The sequence below is a fragment of the Calidris pugnax genome, unplaced genomic scaffold (assembly GCF_001431845.1).
Source record: "Calidris pugnax isolate Ruff unplaced genomic scaffold, ASM143184v1 scaffold18, whole genome shotgun sequence".
NCBI lineage: Eukaryota > Metazoa > Chordata > Aves > Charadriiformes > Scolopacidae > Calidris > Calidris pugnax.
This window is the reverse complement of record NW_015090812.1, coordinates 11,036,757-11,061,947: the sequence shown is the minus strand read 5'-3', so window position 1 is coordinate 11,061,947 and position 25,191 is coordinate 11,036,757. Positions and strand designations below refer to the sequence as shown.

The following is a 25,191-nucleotide window of genomic DNA, read 5'->3' as shown; positions in this document are numbered from 1 at the left end:
AAGACAAAGACTTTGGCCAGTTCAAGGATCTGGTACAAATACCTGGCTGGGGTGGGTGAGGTGGAACCTCAGAAGGTGGAACCAGATTCTTCTCTGTAATGCGCAGTGACAGGACAAGATACAATGGGCATGAAGAGAAATATAGGAAATTCTGTTCAAACATCTAAAAAAATTCTATATTGTCAGGATGGCTGAACACTAGAAATGCGCAGAGATGCTGTGGAGAGCATCTCCAGAGATTGCCATCCATGGAGATAGTCAAATGCTACTGGACAAAACCTTGAGCAACATACTTTAGCTGACCCTGCTTTGAGGAGGGAGGTGAGACTGGACGATCTCTAGAGTTTCAAATATCTTGATCAACCCCAACTGAGCTATATTTACAGGAAATACCAGTCACAGGAGCCTTCTTTATTTTAAAAAAAAAAAAAAAAAAAAAAAAAGAAAAAAGAAGGAAGGCTGTGTGTTAAAAAACCTGCTTGAAATCCTCTCACAGTTCGGCAAAGAAAAAGGTGTAAGGCTGGACATATTTTTTCTGGATCTCAAAAAATGATTTGATACTGCTTCATCCAACAGATTGATTTCTAAAATGGGAAAGCATGGCATTGAGAAAGACAGAAAACAGAGCGGGTTATAAATCTTTCCATAGAGAAGAAAAAAACGATGTCTATAAAAGGAACATTTCAAGGTTTTAGTGTAGAGAATGTGTAGTGCCATACGCGTACCTACTACAACCACTTAAGCTTTTTTTATACCATTTGTCACCATTACAAAGAAAATGAATCAGGGCATCTAACCTAAGTCAAACATAGAAATAGGAAAGGATAGTAAAAATTCTCTGGTAAGGAAAAACAATGAGCTGCAACCTGCTATGCTAGCCAGTGGGCCTTTCTTAGAAATAGTGGCATAATTTCCAGTCTACCACATATTCCTGTCAGTGACTGGCAATATATATCTTAGATAGGCAAATAGCACATAGATTACAAAAAAAAAAAAAAAAGTCTTCACTACATATTACAGTTTCTGCTAAATGTATTTTATTGATTTTTATTGTTTGCATAGAACTAGCAATCATCTGTGTCTGTACAGAAGGTTGCAGAGGAAGATTCAGGTCCACATGAGCCAATCAGATTTGGCTGCTTTTAAATGCAAGACTACGGAGAGCTGAAATCATAGTTTTGGGACAAAATATCATTAAGCTCTATGCAATCACTAGGCAACACTGGCAAAGTACTATAGAAACCATCAGAGAGTAGGACCACACTAGAAATACTATAGGAAGTATCCTGAGCTCTGTTATTTGCAAGAAGGAATTTATCATGGATGAAAAATACAGCAGGAAATCAACCCAAACCATGGGTTTCTGTGGTAGAAGCAAGTTGTTTAAAAAAAAAAATATGGAAAAGGGAACAGAAAAGAATTGAGGGTATATCCTCATGTAGTATAAATGTCTCTTAGCTTCACTGCCTTCACTGTACACCCATTGACTGCCTCCCTTTAAAATTTTATCTATTACAAATTGGTGGTAATTCAGCCAATACAGAATTTAGCATGTGCTTAAATGCTTTGGGATCCATTCCAAAACACAGGAAAAATCAAGTCTTTATCTGGTTTTGGATAAGGCCCCTGTTAAACATATCTGGTTCTAGGCACGATCTGAAGTGTTTCACTGAACAAATATCAGAGAGAAAGAAAGATCTCACAGAGGTCACTTCTGCCTCTATATAGTGCTTGAATGCTACTAGCCTATCTGAGATACCAAGCTTTAAATAATGTAAGGTGAAAGCACTTGGCCACTTCAAGAACAGCTTCTTGAAGAAGCATAAACGTAGCAGCAGAATATATTGTAAATTCTGAGCTTCGCATGTCCTTTGGCTTAACAAATAACATCCTTTTTTCTTATCATTTGATCATCTTCGTTCTCTGTGTTCCTGACTTTAATTCACACAAATAGGAAAATGTAAAATCCTTAACTAGAAAAGTGAAAAATATGTCACAAAATTCAGATGTGCAGCCCAAAATAACAAAGGATCTGAAAAGCTCCTGTAATTTACATATATTCCAAGACTGTCAGAGCCTGTACCAACAAGCCTTAAAAAAAGATTCCAAAGGACTTCACAATATGAGATAAAACAATAATTTTAGGCTATGCTATAACATAATTCATTGCCAAATGATTTCCATACAGTTTCTAAAAGAGAGAGTATTATAAGAATAGAAAGCTTTGTAAAAGTCTGGTAAAATTGATATAAAAATTGCAATAAAAGAGTTAACATAATTTCAGAGCTAGCCATCTATTTTCACTACTACTTTAGGTATTTTGTGAAAGGCTTTCATGGTCTTAGAGATTTTTTAATGCACCATTCCTGAATGCTAAACAATCAAAAGAAAGATACAACTAAAGACAATTCCAATGGAAAACTAAAATAAATATTAAGTACTAAGTGCAAGTAAAAGGTCACTTGCAGCTTGTTTTCTGTCATAAAAAAATATATATTGGTCTTCTTTTGTTCCATTACTCTACTAAAATTCATTTCCTTAAAAGAGGAAAAAAAAATCTCTGCATTCCTGTGCATCAATGTTTAATTATAGCACATTTGACTCAAAGTCCAAGAACTACTGGTTCTGGAAAAAACCACAAATACCGCTTTAAAGATTATATCTGCATGGCTTGTTATATAATGTCAAGGAGACATCTCCATTCATGATTCCTTCTCCCCATGTTGACAGCTTTTTATTTCAGGTAAAATCTTAGAAAAGAGAAAGAAAATAATTGATTTTTGAGTTTGTGGACAGAACAAAATGAAAAAAGGCTGAGTTTTTCAGGCTTTCTAATCCTGCACATATCACCTAGTTTTGTATTTTGCTACTATTACTGATGCTGAAGATTACCCAACAACATCAGCTGCCCCTTTGTTATGAAGATGGATTTAGCATGAGTAAGAATATAAGAATGTAGTTTTACAAGGAAACAAGACTGCTTTAACTCTGCAAGCTCTTAGGGACAGACTGTGATGATGGACGTGTACTGGAGCAAAGGAGGTGCCTTTAGGTGGACAGGCTGGCAAAGGTGGCCCTAACTCAGACATCCTTATGTTCCAATATCCCCCCTTTTGCCCTTCTGCTCTGACAGGTAGGGAAAGGGGACTTTGACAACATCAATTTAGATACTCGGGCATCTCGCCTCAACCAGAAAGTACAGGGAACAAAGACCTTGCTCAACCCTTGGCCATATTGTTTAGCGACATGGTTTAGTGATGACTTTTGTCAGTGTTAGGTTAATGATTGGATTAGATGATCTGAGAGGTCCCTTTCAACCTAGGCAATTCTGTGATTCTATATTCTTATTCAAGTGAAGGCATATTTCAGAATTACGGCATCCTACTTCAAGTAGATCACTTACAGTGCGATTGTGAAGGCACAGCTCAGGACAGCAGCATCACTGAAGCACTGAAAAACAATTTATTTGCATGCACAAGACAAAAAGTCTGGATAAACCTCCTTTACTTTCCTGTCCATCATTCTCCTGTCCCAGACTCACCATTTTTCCAATTTTATGTTTATTGTTCTTCACTTATATTCTGAAAAGTTCCAGATCACACAAGCAGTTAATGCCAATTAGAAAGCTGCACTTTAGAACCAAAATATCTGGCTCCAGACAATATTTTTCCAAAAGGAGAAATGGATGAAATAAAATTATCTTCTAAAATGAGGGCCATAACTAAAAACTGCTCACACTCAAGGGAGAAGATTCTTATGAGCACAATTCTCATTAAAAAGATGTTTCATCCACACCATCATCAATAAGCCGTGAAGAATAAATGTAGAAGCAGAACTAGAAATAATGTAACATACTGTGTAAGAAAAGAGACTGCACTGAAAACATAACTAACTTCTTAAAAATAATTAAGCAAAGAAAACAAATTCATCACCACTGATGTAACCCTTCAAAGCTCTGACAGCCTGAAGTTTCCTGCTCTGCAGCACGGTATCCAAGGTTCATTGCAAAACTCTGTTTATCCAACTAACTGCATTTCTCAGTAGTTCTACCTAATTAACAGTTTGGCAATGAAGGAGGCAATGGGGAGCATATATATGTAAATACACCAGAAATATGCTAGGGAACATTAAATGTGTAAAATCAAGCATTGAAAATTTAGGGAAGTGTCAGAATTAAGGTTGCTGTGCAGTCCTAATTGGGCAACCTTGTGCGCACGCATTATGATACTGTCTTTAATTACCAGACCACCTACTATTTTTTCCACTGGACCCCTGCCTGCACTGACTGACATAATGAGCAGCTACTCAAAGCCTTTGTTTTCTTGTTATTAGTCAATGTGTCCCTATGCCTCATTTATTGAGCACTATTCACACCCCGCTCTGAGACTTATTAATTTCTGCCTGGGTTGTCATATGGTACTTATATTCTAGTAGCTCCTCACTTCTCAAATACCATTCTAAAGAGAGGCAGGAAAAGATTGTATTAGTCCTCTTCTGCAGAGGGATCTGAGAAACTAAGGTAAAACTTATAAATTAAATTTAGAAGTATATACTCACTGACACACAGAACCTGGAGCAATTAAAAGTTCTTCGATAATTTGTACATTCAAATAATTTTCATTGACTTGAGCTATCTCTGTGAAAGATCAGTGCTTCATAAATCAGACCCAAGGGTCTCAAACTAAGCATTCAGAAAGTAAACAACACACAATTAGTCAAAACATGGCTTGATTAGATTGGAATCACACAGAAATTGTGTAACAGAGGCAAGAATGGAATCTAGCAGCTAGCGTTAATGCTTTACCATGACAGACTTGCCTTCCATTCCTGCAACTCCTTCACACCTTGACATTTCTTCAGCAAATGAGGCAGCAGTACTAGTAAGCTTCTTTACACCGTGCCAGCTGGCACCAGCAATGGTAAAACCTGGACAATAAATGAGGCTGAAGCTGCCCCACTATGTACAGACATGAACACATCAAAGAAGTCTGAATCAAAAGTAGACAGGTGATTTCAGTTATGGCATTTCCCAGTGCCTGAACCTTCACAACCCTACTAGTATTGTGTCAGCTGCAAAGGCACACCTATGTTGTCCACGGCAGGCTCAGAACCTTCCTATCTACCACACAGATTTCAGTCATTGAACTAACATAGTAGTGGCAGTAGCAGAATACCACCCTCTACTTCAGTAGCCACACTATTTTTCTTTTTTAATTATAACATCATGATTGTTACTGGCAAAATATTTTTCCAGCCAGCTCTAGTGAAAATAATACATCTTCCCCTGACCAACAATATGTCATTATGAAATAAAATATTCCTATTAAAGAAGCATCCAAAATTTTGAGTCTAACAGGCAGCCATACTGCAAAATTCAATATGCAAACAAATTTAGAGGTATTTAACAAGACTATGTTCTAAATTGCTTTTTGTGCCTTTTACCCACCAGTTCTCCTTTTGGGAATACAAATTATTCACTGGACATACAATCCCACTGCCCCGCAGATACAGCAAAATAAAAATCCAGAGGTCAGAACAGTGGCCTGGGTCTCAGGAAGCCTGAGCTGTGGTCTGGTGTGCTGCTGACCTGCTTCGTGGTACCAGCCAAACGACACCTCAAAGTCTCGCTTTTCCAAGCTACAAAATGGGATTGATACTTGATCTCAAAAAGAACTGCATGGACTTGTTATATTACTGCTATTTAAAAAAAAAGGCCTCCCTACCTCAAACCTTTCCACATGTAAAACTGGGTGTGAAGGGGAAGGACTTGGCATGGTCCATTTAGGTAGAGAATGATCGCATATCCTGCAAAAGCCCCACCTGCTCCCTGCACATGGAGATCGGTGGAGTTACACCTCTGACCTTCCAGGTGTCACCCTGCAGGGACCAGAGAACAGACGGGCAGATCAGTTCCAAGGAAGCGCAGTGGGGGAAACCTGAGGCACTGGCATGCACTCCTTCAGTCACATTTAAAGAGAGCCACAATTTCTTTCTTGAAAAGTCCTCTTAGCTCGATGTGGATTTAGCTACCAGTCAGCTCTAGAGATGGTGCAAGCAAACACAATGATCCTACAATGGAATGATGGATAAAGCCTTTCTCAGGTGCTCACATCCTGTGCACAGCAGGTGCTCAGATATTAGAACTGAAAAATTAAATTAGTAAAATCTAAAAATCTACATAAATATATGTTCTAGAGGAATGATTTCAACTGACTATGCAAAAAATATAAAGAGGTCATCTCACTGCTAGTAAAACATAATTAGCAGAGTGACAAAGCTTTTACTTATTAATTATATTTCTTTTGTACCAACACTGCAGGAACTGAAGGAAAAAAATATTATAATCAGCAAAAATCTTTTCTGATGACAGGTTTTTTTCTCTTATTAGCTCTGCAAAACATATTAATCCTGAAAGAATGTTATTTCCTTTTGGATTTGCATAGCAGCATGTACAAATAAAAACGTTAACTGCCAGGACGTAATTTTCAGTATGCTTGTCTTACTTCAGATGTGTGTTTTCTGTTTGGAGCACAGCTGTTCATATTTCCCAACATGAGCTTCAGTGCTGTAAATATCTTCTCTACTGAGGGCTACATTCCCAAAGTACTGCACAGGGGCCACATGTACAAATTGTGTTAGTGCTAATGCAAGCTGTGCACATGCAAATCCACGCACAGCACTTAGAAAATGCAGACCACGGACCTCGACCCCACCACTTTGCCACTGAACCAGAATTGCTCCAGTTAATGCTGTGACTGTGACACAAATCAGGTTTTTGAAAAGGCTTTTATTCAGCTAAAAGAACTCATTCTGGGATAAAATTTAAATAGATCATGCTGCAGATCTGCATTAATGAAGCAAATTACGCCCAGCAACTTGGAAAACAATTTGGAAACTGAAGGTAAGATTGTCTGGGGTTTATTGCCACTTTTTTTTTTTTTCCCTACAGTAGAAGCCTGTGTTATCTTTAGCTCAATTTCTTTACTTCTGGATTTCAAAAACAAGTCCTTTGCCTGTCAGCGTAACACAGCTGGCAGCACTATTGCCTCTACCCTGGAAGGTCAGAGATGCACATCTCTGACCGAGACACGGGCTCGTATCCAATGCTGATGCTGCAACGGAGCGTTTGGGGGGTGTCACTGCACAGTGAGAACTGCCTGCCTTCAGATGAGACGTTACATCAAGGTCATTTCTGCCCATCAGTGGGGACCACCTGGGTGAAAGGTAACAATCCCACGGCAATTTTCACAACAGTGGGAAATAAGTGCAATGGTCTTAACGATATTTGCTCCTAAGATAAGAAATAGCTTCTGGTATCTGAGATTCTTTGGAAGCAATTGTTAAGCAAAATAATAGAAATCCACCGGACTATTTAAACCATGTCAATGACATTGCCCTCCTCACTTTGCAAAGCTTTCTCTGCTTAGCACGAACAGTAGCCGACTTCTAAGCACAATGAGAACAGAATCCAAGTACACATTAATACATTTTGTATAGATGTGGGATATACTTGTAAGTTTTTAGAAACATGGATTCATGAATTTCCAGTTTCCTGAAGGCAAATTTGCAACAATAATTACCAAACTAGGTTAGTATCATTCAGCCTGTCTGCTGCTTTAGGAAGAGGGAAAAATGCAAGAAACATAAGAGTATGGGAAATAAAAGCTATTTCCGTACCATTTTCCTCTGAGCCCAGCATTCAAGTTCATTCTATGGTTGGTGACAAAAGTGGTGGTTGGTGGCCGTGTACCCCCTCGGTGGCCCGGCTTTGTGAATACAGGGAAAGAATCTGAGGAACAGACATGGGCATTTTTTTAACTTTCATAGGATCAATCTATATTGTAAGATCAAGAGCAGGAAGAAAGAATGGTACAACTACAGATGGATGTCAGGCTGCTGCTCTGAAAGTGGTGAAAGATCACATCTTTTCATAAGAGCTAGAACAATACAGAGATAACGAAACAGGATGGCATGGAAGCATGATGTACTGCACTCGAGGAAGTCGGGCAGTCACAGAAATCTCCTGTTCTGATCAAGGATTTCACCTGTTCTTCATGGACTACAATCAAGCAAGAAGGTATCTTTTTTTTTTTTAATAAAATCAGACACTGTCTGAACCAAAGATGAGGGGGAATCACAAGCCTGTAAAGAAACCTTTGGGAACCGCACGAGATTTGATGAAAAAAAAAAAAAAAAGGAATCTGAACTGATTTGCAGGCTAGAAATTATAAAGCATGTTTTTCTTTCCTAGGAAGCCCTCAAAAGGAAATTGAGAGGACTTGCATAATTTCATGTATTGATAAAATAGGGCTCTTCATTGTGTTAATTTGAGCGATCCTAGGCAGGTCTCAAGGAAGGAAATATGTTGCTTTATTTATTCATAGGACAGGGGAAATAAGAATGGAAGAATATCAGATAAAAGCCAACATGGACTGAAGTTATCTTTGACCACAACAGAAAAAAAGATGCAAAACCTAATATATACATAGTAGGTAGGGAAATAAAATTAAGCATACAAATAAAAATGCTGCTTCTATAAAAATAAAAAATATGCATATTCTTAACATCCATTCTGGGAAAAATTCCAGTGAAGTTACAATTAGATTTTGAGAGTAGTTTCAGTAGCAACCTATTTCATTTCTATAACACTATAATGATTTCATCAGTAACAAATTCTCTAGGTAGTATCACACTGGAAAGTTTAAGGATGGTACCATTAAATAGCATCCATAATTGTTACAATCAACTGCATATTATACAAAAGGGTGCATTTGTGGACAACTGTTAAATGTACCAATTTGGCAGATTAGTATTTTGCTGAAAGTAACGCTGTGAGCCTTCAAGAACCTATTACCTATGGACCAAAGCTCACGTCAAGTCCATTTTCTGCTGCAAAATGAAACTGGCCATCCTTTCACAGTAGAATTTATGTTACAGTCACAAATACGACTGATTGCCGTAAACAGTTTAGTTATGACAGGGCAAAACATGGGTTTTTAAAATGCCACTGAGCACTGGGGTGGGTATAAGGCAGGTGTTTCCTCACCTTGTTTCATTCTCCTCTGCTCTTGAACTACTGCAGGAAGCTGTGACCGATGCTTTGCAAAGGGTGACAGAATTTGGGCTATAAACCTGACAAAACACCAAATCTATCTAACAGAAAGGGAATCTTGCAGACACACACACACAGATCTCACAAAGCATGAGAACCTCAGGTTTAATTTACGGTGATACTGTGGGCAAACTCAAACAAGCAATCTAAAAACATGTTTGCCATCCCAAATCTTCTAGATCATTAAATAACAGACACTACCTCTGTATAGAACACTTTTAAAAGATTATCCTATCTCAAATACAAAAAAAAAAGTAGTAAAGATCTTGGACATCCTTAGGTAGACAAAAGCTTCACTGCATCCAGAAATAACTAATAGTTATATATAGAGATACTCATATTGGGAAGAAACAAAAATGCTACATTCATGAATTCTCTAGCAATTTAAAAATTCAAACAGAATTTAAGATGTATTATGCAATAATATCCACTCACTTTTAACGTAGAAATGCCTGCTAGTGATATGTAGTTCCTAAATTATATTTATGTTTATAAAGATCGTGACAAACTAGATTTTTCAAAGAAAAAATGACATGCTTAGTGAGTGAAGGGAAATTACAAGAAGCATTTTTGCATGTAGTAAAGACTGATAAAAAGACTGATTTTCAGGAATTCAGAATACAACTTCCTAGATAATTGGACAATTAATCTGAATGTACAAGAACTACAAACGTATATACAAATCAGGTGTTTTGAACGTAAAATGAATCGCTAGTTTCTTAACAGATCTGGCACATTCTCTTATGAAAGCTGTTCCTCTAATGAACACATTTGAACTGCAAGAACACTACTGCAGACTGAATGGAAAAAGATGATGGCCAAAAATCCTATTTCTAAGAGTAAGTCAAACAACAACAATAACAAAAATAACAACCCCACAAACTAAAACCAAAGCACAACAACAAAAAAATCACTTTGCCTTTTAGTTCTAAACCTTTTTTAATTGGCCTCATGGAACACACATCTTTGTGATCTTTTCCTTGTTAAATCTGCCTTATCTTTACAAACAATCTTCAGGAGAAAATAAATGGCATTTGCAGAAAGAGTGGAAAAGCATGAGGAAAGTAACAAGCTGGGCATCATCTCAGGAAACCATGAAGTGACTCATCTCATGAAAAAACATCCAAGGCATTTTAGGAAAAATAAATCCCAGGTTGTTTGATATCTAGAAGCAGAGGTAATATGTTATGTCATCTCCTCTTTTCCATTACAGGCTGAATCCAATGTCAAGTTCTAGGAAACTGAGACAGCAAGAAGTGAGAAGGGGGGTGGGCTTTTGGTATAGATGAATTAGGAAAAATAAGGAAGTTTTGCTTCATCACAGGGTGATAAAGGTGGAACTGCAAATGTCTGTATGCCCTGGAAGAAAGAAGAGAATGAGAAGTGGAAATACTTAGAAGCTTTAAAGAAGCAGGAAATAAAGAGTTATAAACAGCTGTAATATTTCCCGTATCTCAATCTGAGGAAAAACTGAAATGGTGAACCATTTGTCCACCGCATGATCTTCCAAGGGATGTGGGCAAAAGCCCAAGAATTGTAAATATAAAAGCAGACAGGTTAAAACCTGAGTTAATGTGGAATATGGGTCAATCGCATACTAGCTGGGAGAAGAGCAGCCAATTGTTTTTTTTCAGCTCTAGATTTTATTTTCTGTATATGCAACTATTTAGCACACACTGAAACTAGCAGAAAAATATATGCATTATTCATGCCATTCGTGGTTGACATGCACTGTAGTTTTAGTGAACAGGACTGGAAGTAATACCAGAGGAAATAGAGGCCTTAAAGGAAGGCACTAATCTCAGAAACCTCAGAGTGCCACTGTAATTTTTTTTAAGGATTCTGCTATGATAATAGTTAGGTTTGCAGAAAATTATTTCTGTGCTATTCAGATAAATCACCTCACAGAAGGCCATTTCTTCCCCAGGAAATGAAGAGTGGATAACACTCACCAGAATGGGAGCAAGCCATTTAAAAGTAAGTGGAGGGAGTTCCACAATGTTGGTTCCTATGTGATTATCAACAGCCTGAACATAAAAAATGTTTTAGATTTCATGACAGAATTTACCTTGCATTGTGGCCAGCAGAGGTGGCAAATAATTTTAAACAGGAAACAATATCACCCCTATCCATTGCTTGAAAATGACTTCTCATCTACAATTATGTCAGTTTTACCTTCTCATTTTCAGCTATCACCAGCCTCCACACCTACAAAAGTCCATTTCTCCTTGATTCTTGTGCTCAGCTCCAAAATAATTTATTAGGAGTTACACATGCTTATCAAAGACAGACAGAATTCATGCAGAAATTAATGGCAGTGTATGGAAGTTGCTATATATCATTATACACTACGTGCCAACAGTGCTGTCACAGTATCTGGATAGCCTCGTCCTTTGTCAATCAGAATAAAGCATTAGTGTAGTGCAAAGATTATTTTTGTTGTTGTTCTGACAATAAAGTTCTGGCTGTAAGACAATGGTAATAAGTGATAATCTATCAAGGATGGTAGATCCCCAATCATTTTACGACAGTCAGTCTGACTGCCCCCATTTTACTTTTTCAACCCAACCAAAAGTGACTTGATCCAAAAATGTTACTTGCTCTTCATAAACATGAATCCATTACAAACATGATGACCCTGAAGCAGTGAAGAGTACTTTGGTCCACACTGGCAGCAGGACAGAAAATGAGGGTAGTTTGTAAGAGTTCCAACCTGTTCCGCTGCCTGTTCTCTTCTGAGTAAAAGATCAATAGTAATCATCATTATTTGCCTTACAGTAATGTCATCAGCTCTAGCAGTTGTCACTGATACCGGTGATGACCAAGCACATCCAACATCAAGGACCAACTGCAGCAGAAATGAATAGGACAACTCCAGAGTTGCACTCCCCTGAATGGGGGATCCCACAGGACAGTACCTGTACCTCCAAGGCAGTCTCCTGTGGGACTCCCTGAAGGTCTGCCATTGCAAGGATGAAACGTCACCTATCATGTGTTTGAGAAAATGACATTTCTCTGGCTTCTAACCAGAGAGCCAGTTTAGCCTCGAAAACGCTGAAAAATGCCTGTACTCAGCCTTTGGGAGACACTGGCATAGCTGCAAATAAACTTTTTAGGCACTCACTCCATCTGAGAAAGAAGTCGTGGTTATAAAGGCATCAGAAAGAAACTTAAAAATGTACCTGAGCTCTGATCTGAGACACAATTTTGCCATAGGTTCTTCTAGTTTGAAATCTGTTCCCACTTGCTTTCCCAAAGCCTGGATCAATATAAGGCATTCATCTTGGGGACACATCTTGAATCCATTCAGGAGCCAAACCTTGGGCAAAATGCAGCAGTAACTGGCTTAAGAACAGCCTCTAATCTCCTAAATCTCCAAGCCATGCCTTCAAAGATGGCCTAAGTGGTAGTATATTTTTGGAGAAGAAGTAATCTGATGTGAAAGAAATTTTGGGCAGTGAAGAACAAGCCGAAAGGGAAAGGAGGCTTAAAAAACAAATCAGCAGTTTTGGACAACATGGACTGGATCTAAAGAGGAAGAGCTAACAGGAAATAGGATAGGCATTACAAATCTTTCACATGCTAGAAATATGACATGAGAAGCTCTGTTGTAAGCTAGAAAATGTTAATAAATCAATAAAATTAATTACACAAACAACACCTGAGAACAAATATGTCAGTGATTGATCAATTCCATAATATACTGCATGTCATCAAATACATGGCTATTGTTTTTACCTAAAAGCCAAACTTTATCCTTCACTTTGCTGTTTAATCCAGGCTGGATGGGGCTTTGAGCAACCTGGTCTAGTGGGAGGTGTCCCTGCCCATGACAGGGGGTTTGGAACTCAATGATCTTTAAGGTCCCTTCCAACTCTAACCATGCTATGATTCTGTTGTAGGATATTTGCCAATGGTGATCTAAGCTTTCAGTGTACTGCCCTGGAACTACTTTGGGGTCTGAAGGCATCTGAAGAAAAGCTTAGAAAAATACTTTTTCAACTTGATGCACTCTCTTTACAAACATGAATCCTAGGCTCAAATCCAATACTCAAAAAGGCAGAAGGGAGGGAGAGTGGTAGCATCACTGAACTAGAACCAGGGAAATCAACCCAAACCAACTTGCACTTTGGCTGGTGTAATATTAATCAAGGCTCTTGAGCATTCTTTGCAGTCTCTAACTGGAGCAAGCAGGTTCTGCCCCCTGGAGAAATATTGATCTAAGACCTGTGGCATTTCCATCAATTTCAAATCCAAAACTCTGGGTCCAAATTACAATAGACTCTTAAAGACAAATTCAAGAAGCTGTACTTCGAAAAATGATGCTATTACTTGGAGAAAAAGAGGACTTGACCGGTATGAACAAGGTAAAGGCAGTAATGTGAACCCCTGGGGTTGGGGATAAAAATGGAGGATGAATTGTTGTTATTAAGTGGACAATCCCCAAATCACTCCAGTAATTTCTTGGCACTCATTTTGGGAATTTCATTTAACACTGTATTTATCCATCTAATGGGCATGCCAACTGCTTTTCTGAGTGACAGGAAACAACAGATTACTGTAATCTCTGACTAGCTGAATATGAAAAATACATCAAATGGAAAGAAGGAAAAATAAAGACAGAGGAAAGAAATACTGCAAATAACACAGAACTTCATTTTCTCCCCACCTCTCCCCAGACTGAATCTTCATTTTAGGGTGCAGCCCCATGGACACAATTTACCGTGAACTTTTCAATGTTGGCGGTAATATCACTTAGTGGTTTACAAGTAGTTCAAACATGATTTATGATGAGTAGACAAAATTTACAGCTACACCCACAGAATGTAGCTCTTTGTTAATGCTAGTGTAACTCTATCAAGTAGAGCTCTGGGATGCATACGCTGCCAGTATAGTAATGCCAGTAAGCGGCATGAGATTTTTGATGCAACAGCCACACAGCCCCTCATACAGACCAAATAACACATATTTGGTAGTACAGATTATCGTATTCAGCCAGACAAGAGACACTATCCCAAGAAAAGCAATTATTGCTGGTGCAATCTGCATCTGCTCTAAGAGGGTCTCTGAGCTCATTTCTCTCTATGTAGCAGTTACACCAGTCCACCTGTTCCAGCCTGGTGTGAGAGCAGATAGCACAGATCAACAGCTCAAAAATGCATTTAAGGTTCACATTTTAATCTAAAAAAAAGCCTAAGAGAAAAGGCTCACGTGGTAGAAACTTTCCACCAACTCAGAGAACAATAAAAAAGACAAAACTATGTATTCAATCCACAGAGCCTTGCAGCAGAACCCGAGGCTGCCAAACGACAGCTATGACAGATGGCCATGGGAGCAAACTTGGAAAGCAAAGGCTTTCAAGGAAGATGGCCGTGGATTTAAAACTAGCCAGTAATTGGCATGATTGTCAGCATTAGGAGTCTGCCTCTTGAGCAAGTTGTAGCGGCTGTGTTTACGTGTGCACCCCTGCACGTAGGCGTCCCTGTGTGTGTGGCTGGCACACTGCTCCCCTGCAGGGAGGTATTAATAGCCTCGGGTCAGCTCAGCGCTGCGCATCTCTGCCAGGATAGCTCTGCTGGGCAAGAGCTCAAAGAGCTAGAATCGCTGATTGCCATAGCCGGCAGAAACCCCTTGTGTAGGACCAATTATATGAGCAAAATTCCATTTTCACTGGCTCTTTTCACTCTGGTGTATTTTATATGCCAGTACAAAGTGCACCTTAGCCATCATCACTGCATCCAAAACTAGCAACACTTAGCTTCAAACGATACCTTGAACCTCTGTGAGAAATAGACTCCAGGTATAAACTCAGGAGGGTAACACTGAATTTCTGATGACAGAGGCATCTTATTTTTTAAGGAGCAGTAGTGGGAGGATATTCAATGAGTAAATGACAGGGCACTGCTCTCCCAACTGGTGAAATGGAACACGAGGAAGAAACCTTGCTTACTATTAATGCAAACCAGCCCATCCTTCATTTAGCAACTGTTACCCACAAAAGCTGAAATCACATTGTTTTAATAATTTTCATCTAGAGTAAGAGCAGCAAGTTCCTACTTCCTCCCCTTGACCACAAGCCTCACCCTCAAGTGCTCATTACACTCAGTGAGTCCACCTTTCCTGTCTTCCTCAGTGGTTTGCACTCATTCAAGAAGCTTTTACACCAAACCTCTCTGCTCTTTTCTTTACCACTCCAAAGAATACTTCATTCACTTTGTCTGGTCCATCTGCCATTTAACTAAAACAAAACTTTACTGATAGAAGTTCATTTATCAAAACGGCAACTGAGAAACTTCAGTTTGTCTCTGTTTTCCAAATGGTCTCAAGTCAATTTTCACAGTGTCGTGTCTCTCATTTGGAGAGGAGTTGTTCACAGTTCTCACATGGAAAATACAACTGGCACCTTCTCATAAGGAGTCTAACATCTAATGTAAACCTCCCCTTTGCTAGCAGTAAAAAAAAATCCTCAAGAAGCTGGGAGAAAACTCTGGAAATTACATATAATCAAGGGGGATGGTGAATCCATGACACCAGACACCTTTTCCAGCCTAACCTGTAAACTCCATTCAACAGATCAATCCAGCTCTTGACTGTGCACCGTAGACATTTATTTCTACCAGCTCAGATTCTTTAGGGATTGACTTTTGATGGCACAGCTCACTGGCTGATAGTAATCTCTTCTGAAGTCTCCTAGTCTTTTTTTTTTTTTTTAAAAAAGCAGAGCTGCAACATAAGCAGCACTGCTTGACTCATCACATTCAGGCTCTGTGTGGAGCAGATTTAATTCCTTTGTATAGAACACTCGATATATTTATCCTGGCACTTGACTTTTTCCTCATGAGAAACCATCAGAGTTGTGGCAGCTTTAAAAACCTAAGCTAATTCCATATATACAGAAGGAAAAAGGCTGAGCTGGCAGGATTTACTCTACTGAGGACACACATCATCTGTGCTCCCTTCCCTCCTGTAGGTTCATAACAGCCTGCATGGTTTTAAGTGGACCTTGCAGCTTATTCTGATGGTTCTCTCTTCTCCCAGGCAAAAAGGGGGCTGGAAAGAAGAGGGAAGTGGGGGCTTCGGTGATAATTTGTTTATCGAGGTTTATTTCTGTAATATAAGATGTGTTCCTGGAGTTGCTCATTTGGTGGTTGCAGTAGTTGGAAGGAATTGTATTTTCAGGTGTGTGCCTATGGCTCCCAGAGGCAGGAGAGGGAGCTCTGGTGAGAACCAACCATCTGGGGGATGAGAACCAACAACCCAACCACTTCTCTCTCAGAAGTGTAACAAGTAATGTGATTGTCATTAAAAATGTTGTGTAGCTGGTCCTTCTTTCATACTTCCAAAAAAAGTTGTTCCTGAAAATTTATATAGCAGAAGCTGAAAAATATCCAGAAGAATATATGGCATGTTTTGTTTTACTTCCATTATTGTTCTTTTATCATTATTACGTGATTACTAAGGCTGAAATGATGTAACTGAGCAACTGATATAAAACTGTCTCTTAGAAGGGATATAAATGATAAATGACTATGAAACAGATGACCTTTTCTTAACAAAATATCCTATAAATTCTTAAGCTGTAACAATGAGTAAGATCCCAAAGGAAAAGACAGGATGGAAGTCATGAATGTGTCAGAAATTAAATAATAAAGCAACTTTCTGTCACAGTGAGTTCTGGTTGACGTAGCTTTTTAGTCTCTCTAGGACCCAGCTCTTCCCAGCAAGAGTATGAAACAAACATCTCTGAAGGTAGTTGAATCCACCATTCAAGTTCACATTCCGATACCGTCTGTTTTGACATGAAACCCATTGCTATTCTCCAAGTTTCTCTTCATACTAAGTGTCATTCTGCATCCATCACTAACACGGGTAAAACTTACACCTTCACAGATTGATCACTAGCTTTATTTCTTTATTTTTAGTTTTTAATATAAAAATTTCAGTCCTTTTAAAATTTGTTCTTCCTTCCCATATCTGGAAAGAAACTAATATTAAACCATCCATCACATTCTTTGCTTTCTTTGTGCATTTTTAAATTTAGTTTTATGAGAACACAGTCTCTCATGATTGGGACGTGTCCTTCCTATGATTACTTCTAACATGTTTGACAACTCTGTTTTTGTTACCGTTAAAATGGTATGTGCCATTAGTCAGATAGCACATCACATAGCCTATATTTCTGCATGTTATGTTAGTTTTCCTTTATATTTCAGGTGATGATGTTTTTTTAAAGCAATTACTTTACTCTGTTAAAAAAAAAAAAGTACTACACAAGTATGTACAAAGTCTGTAGCATCCTCCTATTTTTGTTCATATCTGGGATATTTCATTTATGGAAACCTCCACTCATTTCAGTTGAGTTCTACCACAGAACTTCTGGCAAAAAGAAAAAAAATAAAAGAAACTAGACTTGGGCTGCATGTTCACACATGTATGTGGCTGTGTGTGCCACAACTGGCAAGCAGCTAATGCTTGTATATTAGTTTGTTCAGCTTACATGACAAAATGTTATGTGGTAATATGATCCAAATTTACTTCTTCAATATCAACATGGAATTGATGAGTTTTTCAGTTACACTAGGATTTAAAAAAATATCCGAACTCCTACAATGCATATTCTTTTTATGTGGTGCTCATCGCTAGACTCTCAGATTCTTCAATGTTCATGACACAAAGGTTCTTCTCTCCCTCAGAATTCATTTTAGCTAAAGCCATTAGATCTCGCAGTTGCAGTTTAATGTAGGGATTTTAGGTCATCTCAGACCTTACCCTTTTCGAAGAACAGTTTTAATCTTTGTATAGTACTTGAATATACTTCTTATAATTATGTTTCAAGTGTTATTGCAGCTATATTTCAGATTTTACGTATGTAGGAAAATGCTATATTATTTTAATACTGACAGTAGAGTAAAAATCTATTCAATATTCACCTTTCAGGAAGCACAATCAAATATCCAAGAACACTATTAGACTTGCCTAGCATAAAGTTTCAAACGGCTAATGGGTTTTAAATTGATGTCATAATGCTGCAATTTAAACACATGATGTTCATTAATTTTGCCAGAACTCTTTGTAGAGTAGGAGGGGTACAAAAGAAGGAGGAAGGTTATATTTTCTTTACCTGCTTCCTTTTATCTGCTTTTTATACACAAGAAGAATCATTACATCAGCTGGGGGTGTGGGGTGGGGGGAATTTAATCAAATGACAAGAGACTTCAGTTAGGTAACCACTGTGGACTTGTATCAAAGCAATATTTTCTACAAAAAAATACCAGGAATAGGATAAAAGTCATTAAGACATGACAGGCATGATGTTTCTTAAAGATGGATTTAATGGGACCTATCACCAAAAATCCATAGGTACAAAGTGGAGGAAATAAGGGACAGAAATGTCATCTTGCCCATACACCTCCTTTTCACTGAAAGATCAAAATTCATGGATTTGAGAGAGAGAACAATATTGCAAAACAGGCAGGCATAATCTCGCAAATCTCAGGGAGTCCACTCAGAGGTGGACATTGAAAAGGAAAAAGAGATCACATTGTGGAGGAATACTAAGGGATTCTCTTCGAGGGGAAGGAGGGTGGGCACTAGATACAAATTTTCCAGGTGAAGAATCATCTATTTCAGAAATAACTCAAAATTCAAACTGAAATTTGTCTAGACATAATGGGCCAGTATAGTACAACACTCACATTTATTTATATTTTAAATATAGTATGTTTACTGTACATAAAGTCAGTTTTTCCAAAGCTGTTGCTATAGCTACAAATCAAGGAAACCATAGCAACAACCCTGTATTATGTACAGCCTTAATTAGGGATTAAGTTATGTCTCTTTGCATTTTATATTAAATATTCCCATACAATCTAGTTACAGTAATCTTAATTTTTTTTTAGTTTTTATATAATAAAAATTCTATAGTATTACACTGTCAAGTCAAATATGCAACACCCTTGAAATTAATCTTTACTGCGTTATTTTGATTATACCTAATAATATACACACCAGTGTTTTTATTCAGGACAAACATAGATGTTCATATTTCCTGATCTTTAATACAAATCATTGATCACTTCAGCCTTAACCACCACGTAATTGATTTTCCGTCATCTCATAAGGTTTTCGAGTCTCATCCCATTCAGCCTTACCCCTAAAGAAATCAGCTCCTCCTAAATTCAACCTTTTTTTCCTTCATTTTTCTTCAGAAAATAAGTACACGAGGGAGGGACAGGAAACGTAGAGTAGTTCATCTAGATTTTCTAGCTTCCCTGTCACATTAGATGACTGACTGGGTTGGTGGTAAATTACTCTGATTACTCTGTTTTGTTGACCTTGTATATGTGCTATTTAAGTACACTGAGAAGTTGGTATTGGAGCACCCTGCCATGCTGCATGTAGCCAGGCCTCAGAGTGGAGCCTGAAATGAACAGGTAGAGGAGAACAGAGAACAAAGGTGAAGAAAGAAAGGAGAAGGATGTTGGAAGTGGCTGAGGAACAGGATGGAGTGCTATTGGACAGCAGGAGACACGTAGGACCCAGTGGGGTGATAGGCTTCAAAGGACACCCTAGAAGACTATGAACACATTCAGCAGGTGTGCATAGATTCTCTCAACAAAAGAGAAAAGAGAAAGCCAAATTTCATGTCTTTAAAAGCCTCCTCCCCTATCTCTCCTCCCATCAGATAGTCTTCTAATAATTCATTATGGTATAGTTCTCTCACCTTTTGGTCCTTGCCCATTGATGAGATGGCACATATCCCATTTTGCAAAAACCTTGGCCACATTTTTTTAGGGCATTAGCTGCACTCACAGGCTTGACCTTCTGCTTATCTTACACACCATAGCAGCATAAAAAAAAAAATCTTAATTATACAAAATGAGCAGAAATTCAATGCATTTGGTGCTTACAGAAATGAGAGATCTGTGCTTTTATTCTCTATGAACAATCAAGAATTGCTGGCCGTTTTAATACAAATGCATATTTTATAAAGTAATATGTGTTATAAAAATTGTAATCCAAGAAAGCTATGAGTGTGAGTTAGGAACATGAGCTGTGTAAAAGCTTTTCACATGGGCAGCACAATAAAACTTCCCTCACATGGGGAATAATTAAGTCAGAAGATAGTACATTCACAATTTGCAAGACATGTTCAGTGTCTTCATTATCATTTTAATTAGCAAATATTAATGTAATCTGCAAATACAAGGGGGAAAACAATTAAAATTACTAAGTTTAAGGAGTCCTTCATGACCTAAGCTAAATTGAGACAAATGTCTTACTAATCGATACTGGTCACCAACTTTCAGGACATTCATTTCCATTTACTGTTAGAACTTCCAAGCGTGTTATGAAATTTAAGAATGAATTAAGGCTCCCACAAGCTACATCTAACCTCTGATGAAGGCAATGGTGAATAAAAATGGATTAGCATGCTCCTCTCCTCTCCAGTTATCAGTTCAGACTGATAGTGATCAAGTGACTGTGGCAGCTCTACCTCATTCAGATTCCATGCCTGCTGCTGTGGCAATAACCCAGGGACACACAGAACACGCTGCCCTCTCATTTTTGGTGGATTCCTGGACCTTCGGTATTTAAGATATGCTGGATGGAGCTGTAGACCTTTTGAACTCAACAGCGGCTCCCATTCATTTCACTGGGACTAGGATTCACACCCTGACTCAAACAGATTTCCTTTTGGGTGCTTGTCCTTTTTCTGTTCTGCAGAGAATGTGCTATGGCCTCCCTTATACTCAGTGCTGCATCTTACATGGACATCAATTAAAAGATACAGAAGTTTAAAAGAAGCTGTCGCCTAAAAACTATAACCCTTTCTCGTTCTGATTTTTATATTTAAGACTCTAAAGGTAAAATAATAATTAACTTGTCCAATACACTTATAGGATTGAATATCATCGAGTTGTAAAATATTTTCATTGTCTATAAAAGCTATTATTTGAATGAATTTAATTCTTGAAAATAATAATTGCAATTTTATAAAGAAGAATAAATAGCAGCAAGTGGAAGCCTGATAGTATTTCTCATGACTGACAGTGCTATAACTGATCAGAAACAACTTTTACAGAGAGTCAATTTTTTTGTTAGCTTATTTTGCAAGTTTGCATCTATTATAGATAGTACAGAGAGAGAGGGGAATACTCTGGGGAAAAAGCACCACTACCACTAAGACCCAACAATGCCATTAGATATTTTGTCAACTAAGACATTTTTAAAGCAGGATTCCCTGTAAAATATAATTTTATCACACAAGTATTTTTATCACACAGCAAATATTTTGCAAAGCAGATACAGGCCAAAGCATTTTAAAATACAGACTGGAAATACATACCTGGCTTTTACATAGCTACCAAGTGTTAATGCAATAGCTTCAGAAAAATCAAGTAAACCTCTAGCTCTGTAACTGTTCTACACTCACAAATGTTCATTTCACAAATCTTTTCCTTTTCTTTTTCCATGCACATACAAACACAAATAAACTACTTCTTCCTCAGGCATCCCAGGCAAAATTAAACATTTGGGGGACTTTATTACTAACACACACAAGAAAATTTCCTTTTGAGTTAAAGAGAGTGAAGGCTTGAAATTAATCTGAAAATTATTCTTGCTTGTATAAGTAACAGTTTTTACTGCAATCAAGCATGATTTTGAGGCCAGCTCACTGCTCTCTCCACTGCAGACATGACAGAAATTAAAAAATACAGCGGTCATTTAAACAGTAGCACACTTTTAAAAGAGACTTTGCTCAGAAACATTGCTTGCTTTAGCTTTTATACTGGGCAGGTTGGAGGAAAAGCAGTTATGTGAGATCAGAGACAGAGAAGTCAACTGGTCCATTTTGCTGTGCTCTTGATATGAGGTCTTACCTCTTGTGTTTTCACATTTATATATCCATAATGAGTTCTCAGAGGCTGCCTTTGGCCATTAGAAAATGGTATCCATTTGACACTGGTTTGTCCGAAGCAGTTTAGGATCAAAGGGAAAGTTACTTCATTTGTGAGACGAACGATGATCAGACAGAGGAATGCTGCAATGAAACTCACAGCAACAATGGACTTTCTCTGTAATGAAAACAAGAAAGAAATTCAATTATTAAAATTAAGAATTGGTTTTAATAAAAAATATGTATCTTCTATTGTAGGATGAAGGGAAAACACTTTAGAACACTTTACATGGAATTATTTTTATGGTAGTTACCTTGCTGCAGGAACACAAGGAGACAGGAGACAAAATGAAACATCATTTTGTTTCAATAAATTTGCATTTCAGAGGTTTTGAAAATTTCTTTTAAAGTGGGTTGGAAATGAATCAGTTTTGCTCCAAAAAAGCCCCCAACCCACCTTTTTTTTAAGCTTCAAAAAAAATCTATCCGTTTTAAAATGTATTTATATTTGGAATAAAGATTTTTAGGTAAACAACCACACCAGAGTCTCCATTCAAAACCATCAGTGCTCTAAATAAATGAAAAATACATAAAGTGAAAATGCCATTTACAGCCATACCGCGCAAAATTTATGGTGAAGATGATCACGACAGATTGTGTTTATTGTGCATTAATTTTAAATCATTCCCATGCAACAGAACTCATACTCTAACCTTAAAGATTTTAGAATAAATCATTGGTGAAGTCAGCACAACATTCTGCCTTCTTCCCGGTTCAGGAATTTACAAAGCGAGGCATTATTATCTCGGACAAAATGACGTCCATTGTTAATAATGTAACAGTTCTGAAGCCTGTATCTAATTAGCCTTTGCTTTCCACCTCTAAACTACCCAGTTGGTTGGACTGGTTAATGTAAGCATGGAATGATATCAACTTTTTCCCTGGGTAACCCCCTAGTCTGCAAAAGCAAAACTTGTAAGTAATACAATGTTCTCCTTAGTTGTGGCTATTTTTTAAATACTGCAGTCAATTACTTCTAGACAAATTACTTAAGATCAAAATATCTTAGCTGGCATATGTAAAGATTCTAGGTATGATACCCTATTGTAAAGGCTATTTTTAAATTTTCCCTGACGGAATGGAACAATGATCATTTACAGGTGTTTTTACCATACTTTAATTACATTCTATCTTTACCTAATTTGCCACAGTTTAATCACCCTACTGAATGTAATTTCATCCCTCTAAACAGCAATATATACAGAAAACAGAGGAGGAAAAAATTATTTGCCTAAGGGCCTGCATAAGGATATAATAACACCTAATGCTGGATGGCAGAATCTGATCACCCAATTGCTGTCTACAAATACCACCAACTAACAGGAACCAGGAAAGCACACATTTAAGGCAGCTTTTGTACATGATGGCAATAAGATCGCACATGCAGCAAGGGCAATGGAGGGGTGAAAGGTGAGCTCTGATTGCAAGAATATAAGATAAATATCTTATTTGCCTGAAGGTTCATTTGACAGTCTGCAGAAACTAAAATTCAAAACTCCTATCTGTTTTGTTGTATTCGGAGGCTGTGATTTATAAGATAAAAGCAACAAAAGACCAAGATGGAAAACTTGGGTGAACGAAGCCACTGTGAGGGAAAGGGAAGAGGATGATGAAGCAGCATTGTGGCGGTATGATTCAGTGACGAATCTTAGCTAATGGCTGTGCAATGTAAAATTAAACCCAGCAAATCTTCAGAGGGCAGCGCAGCAGCCGCAACCCAATCACAGCATTCAGAATTCATGGAAGCCACTGCACTCTTCATCAACTGCATTATAGCAGATTTACATTAAATTGCAATAAACTGGCTGGGGAGCACTTCTGTGTCACTTCTCTTTGTACCAGATGGAATCAGAAATGTTTAGCTATATATCAGGGCCTTGAAAGTGTTAAGAGCAGCCAAGATGTGCACTGCAAGTGATAATCATAAAGCAGTAAGAAGGAGCATGGATTAATCATATAATTTATTGCAAATCTGAATAAAAATATTGCAAATATTTAAAGGGGAATCTATAGTCTTATTCCACTACATGGGCATGGTTCAATCAAAACGTCCACAGCAGGAAGCAGCAATACTTCCCTGTATGATACCACTACCTGATTTCCACGTATTCTATCTTCCTGGTTTGTTGAATACCACTTTTTACTACTTTTATTTGGTGCAGACATGTTCTGAACTTGAAAATGTTGCAATCAACTTTCTGTGCTTGTCACAGGGAGCTGTTCTAAAGAGTCTCTGCCCCTAGAAGAATTGAGACTGCATAGCTAGATTTCTTGGTCTTCATTAGGATGTCATCCAATTTTTATACTCCTTCTCTTTGAATACATTGTACTACAGGAAAGAATGTGCAAGGACAGATAGGAATTTTTACAACAGAAAGAAATCAAGGCATATGTTATAATTGTTTTGGAAAAGAAAATCTAGCAATATGCAAACACAATGCCTACTCATCAACTTGTACAAAGGAAGCTTGTGTTAAGGATTCAGTTCCCCTGTAGTTTTTGTTCAAGGCATGGGATTCCACAATATGCATTCTCAGGGGAAAAGACTGTTGCAAATTGGAATTTTGGTGGCTCTATAAATTTCACTGTAAAAATATTAAAAAAAAAGAAAGCATCTACTTATCATAATTTTAGCCTTCTTAAGCATCAAGTAAGACAGTCTGCTCAGTGGCCAAGAGTATTCTAAAGAGCAGCTCTAAAAATAATTTGTTCCCCTTAAGTTCCTTGCTCCTTTACCTGCTCAAAAAAACCAAACCAAAACAAAACATAAAAACAACCAAAAAACCACCAGGCTTTATTTGTCAGTAGGTGCTTCTTGCAAAATCTCCCTTTCTGCAGATAAATGGTTTTTGTTATGTTTCTTCTGATGGAACTTAAAATTTAGCATTGGAGACTCCAGGAATTCTACGTGACACTAGGATATGACAGAGGATATACAGGGGTGAATACCAGACTCTAATTTGTCTCAAAATTTGTCTGCATCAACATTTTAAGTACTTATACATCCTACCATTTGGGAGAGCTAAACTAACATTAATTAGCAAGTCTGCACAGAAACAAATCTTATTCCTTCTTAATTTTCAGTTCTCATGAATGCAAATAGTCTCTTAACCAAAGA

The 25,191-nt window shown here is 37.8% G+C and overlaps 1 protein-coding gene across 3 annotated transcripts in view; it reads right to left on the bottom strand.

Moving 5' to 3' along the window:
* Positions 1 to 25,191, bottom strand: part of ST6GALNAC3 (ST6 (alpha-N-acetyl-neuraminyl-2,3-beta-galactosyl-1,3)-N-acetylgalactosaminide alpha-2,6-sialyltransferase 3) — a 226,281-nt gene that overhangs the window by 100,941 nt on the left and 100,149 nt on the right. For all 3 annotated transcript variants that reach the window (XM_014939462.1, XM_014939463.1, XM_014939464.1), the window contains one exon: positions 21,997 to 22,191. In XM_014939462.1, coding sequence (XP_014794948.1) covers positions 21,997 to 22,191 — 195 coding nt within the window. The remainder of the gene's footprint in view (positions 1 to 21,996; positions 22,192 to 25,191) is intronic.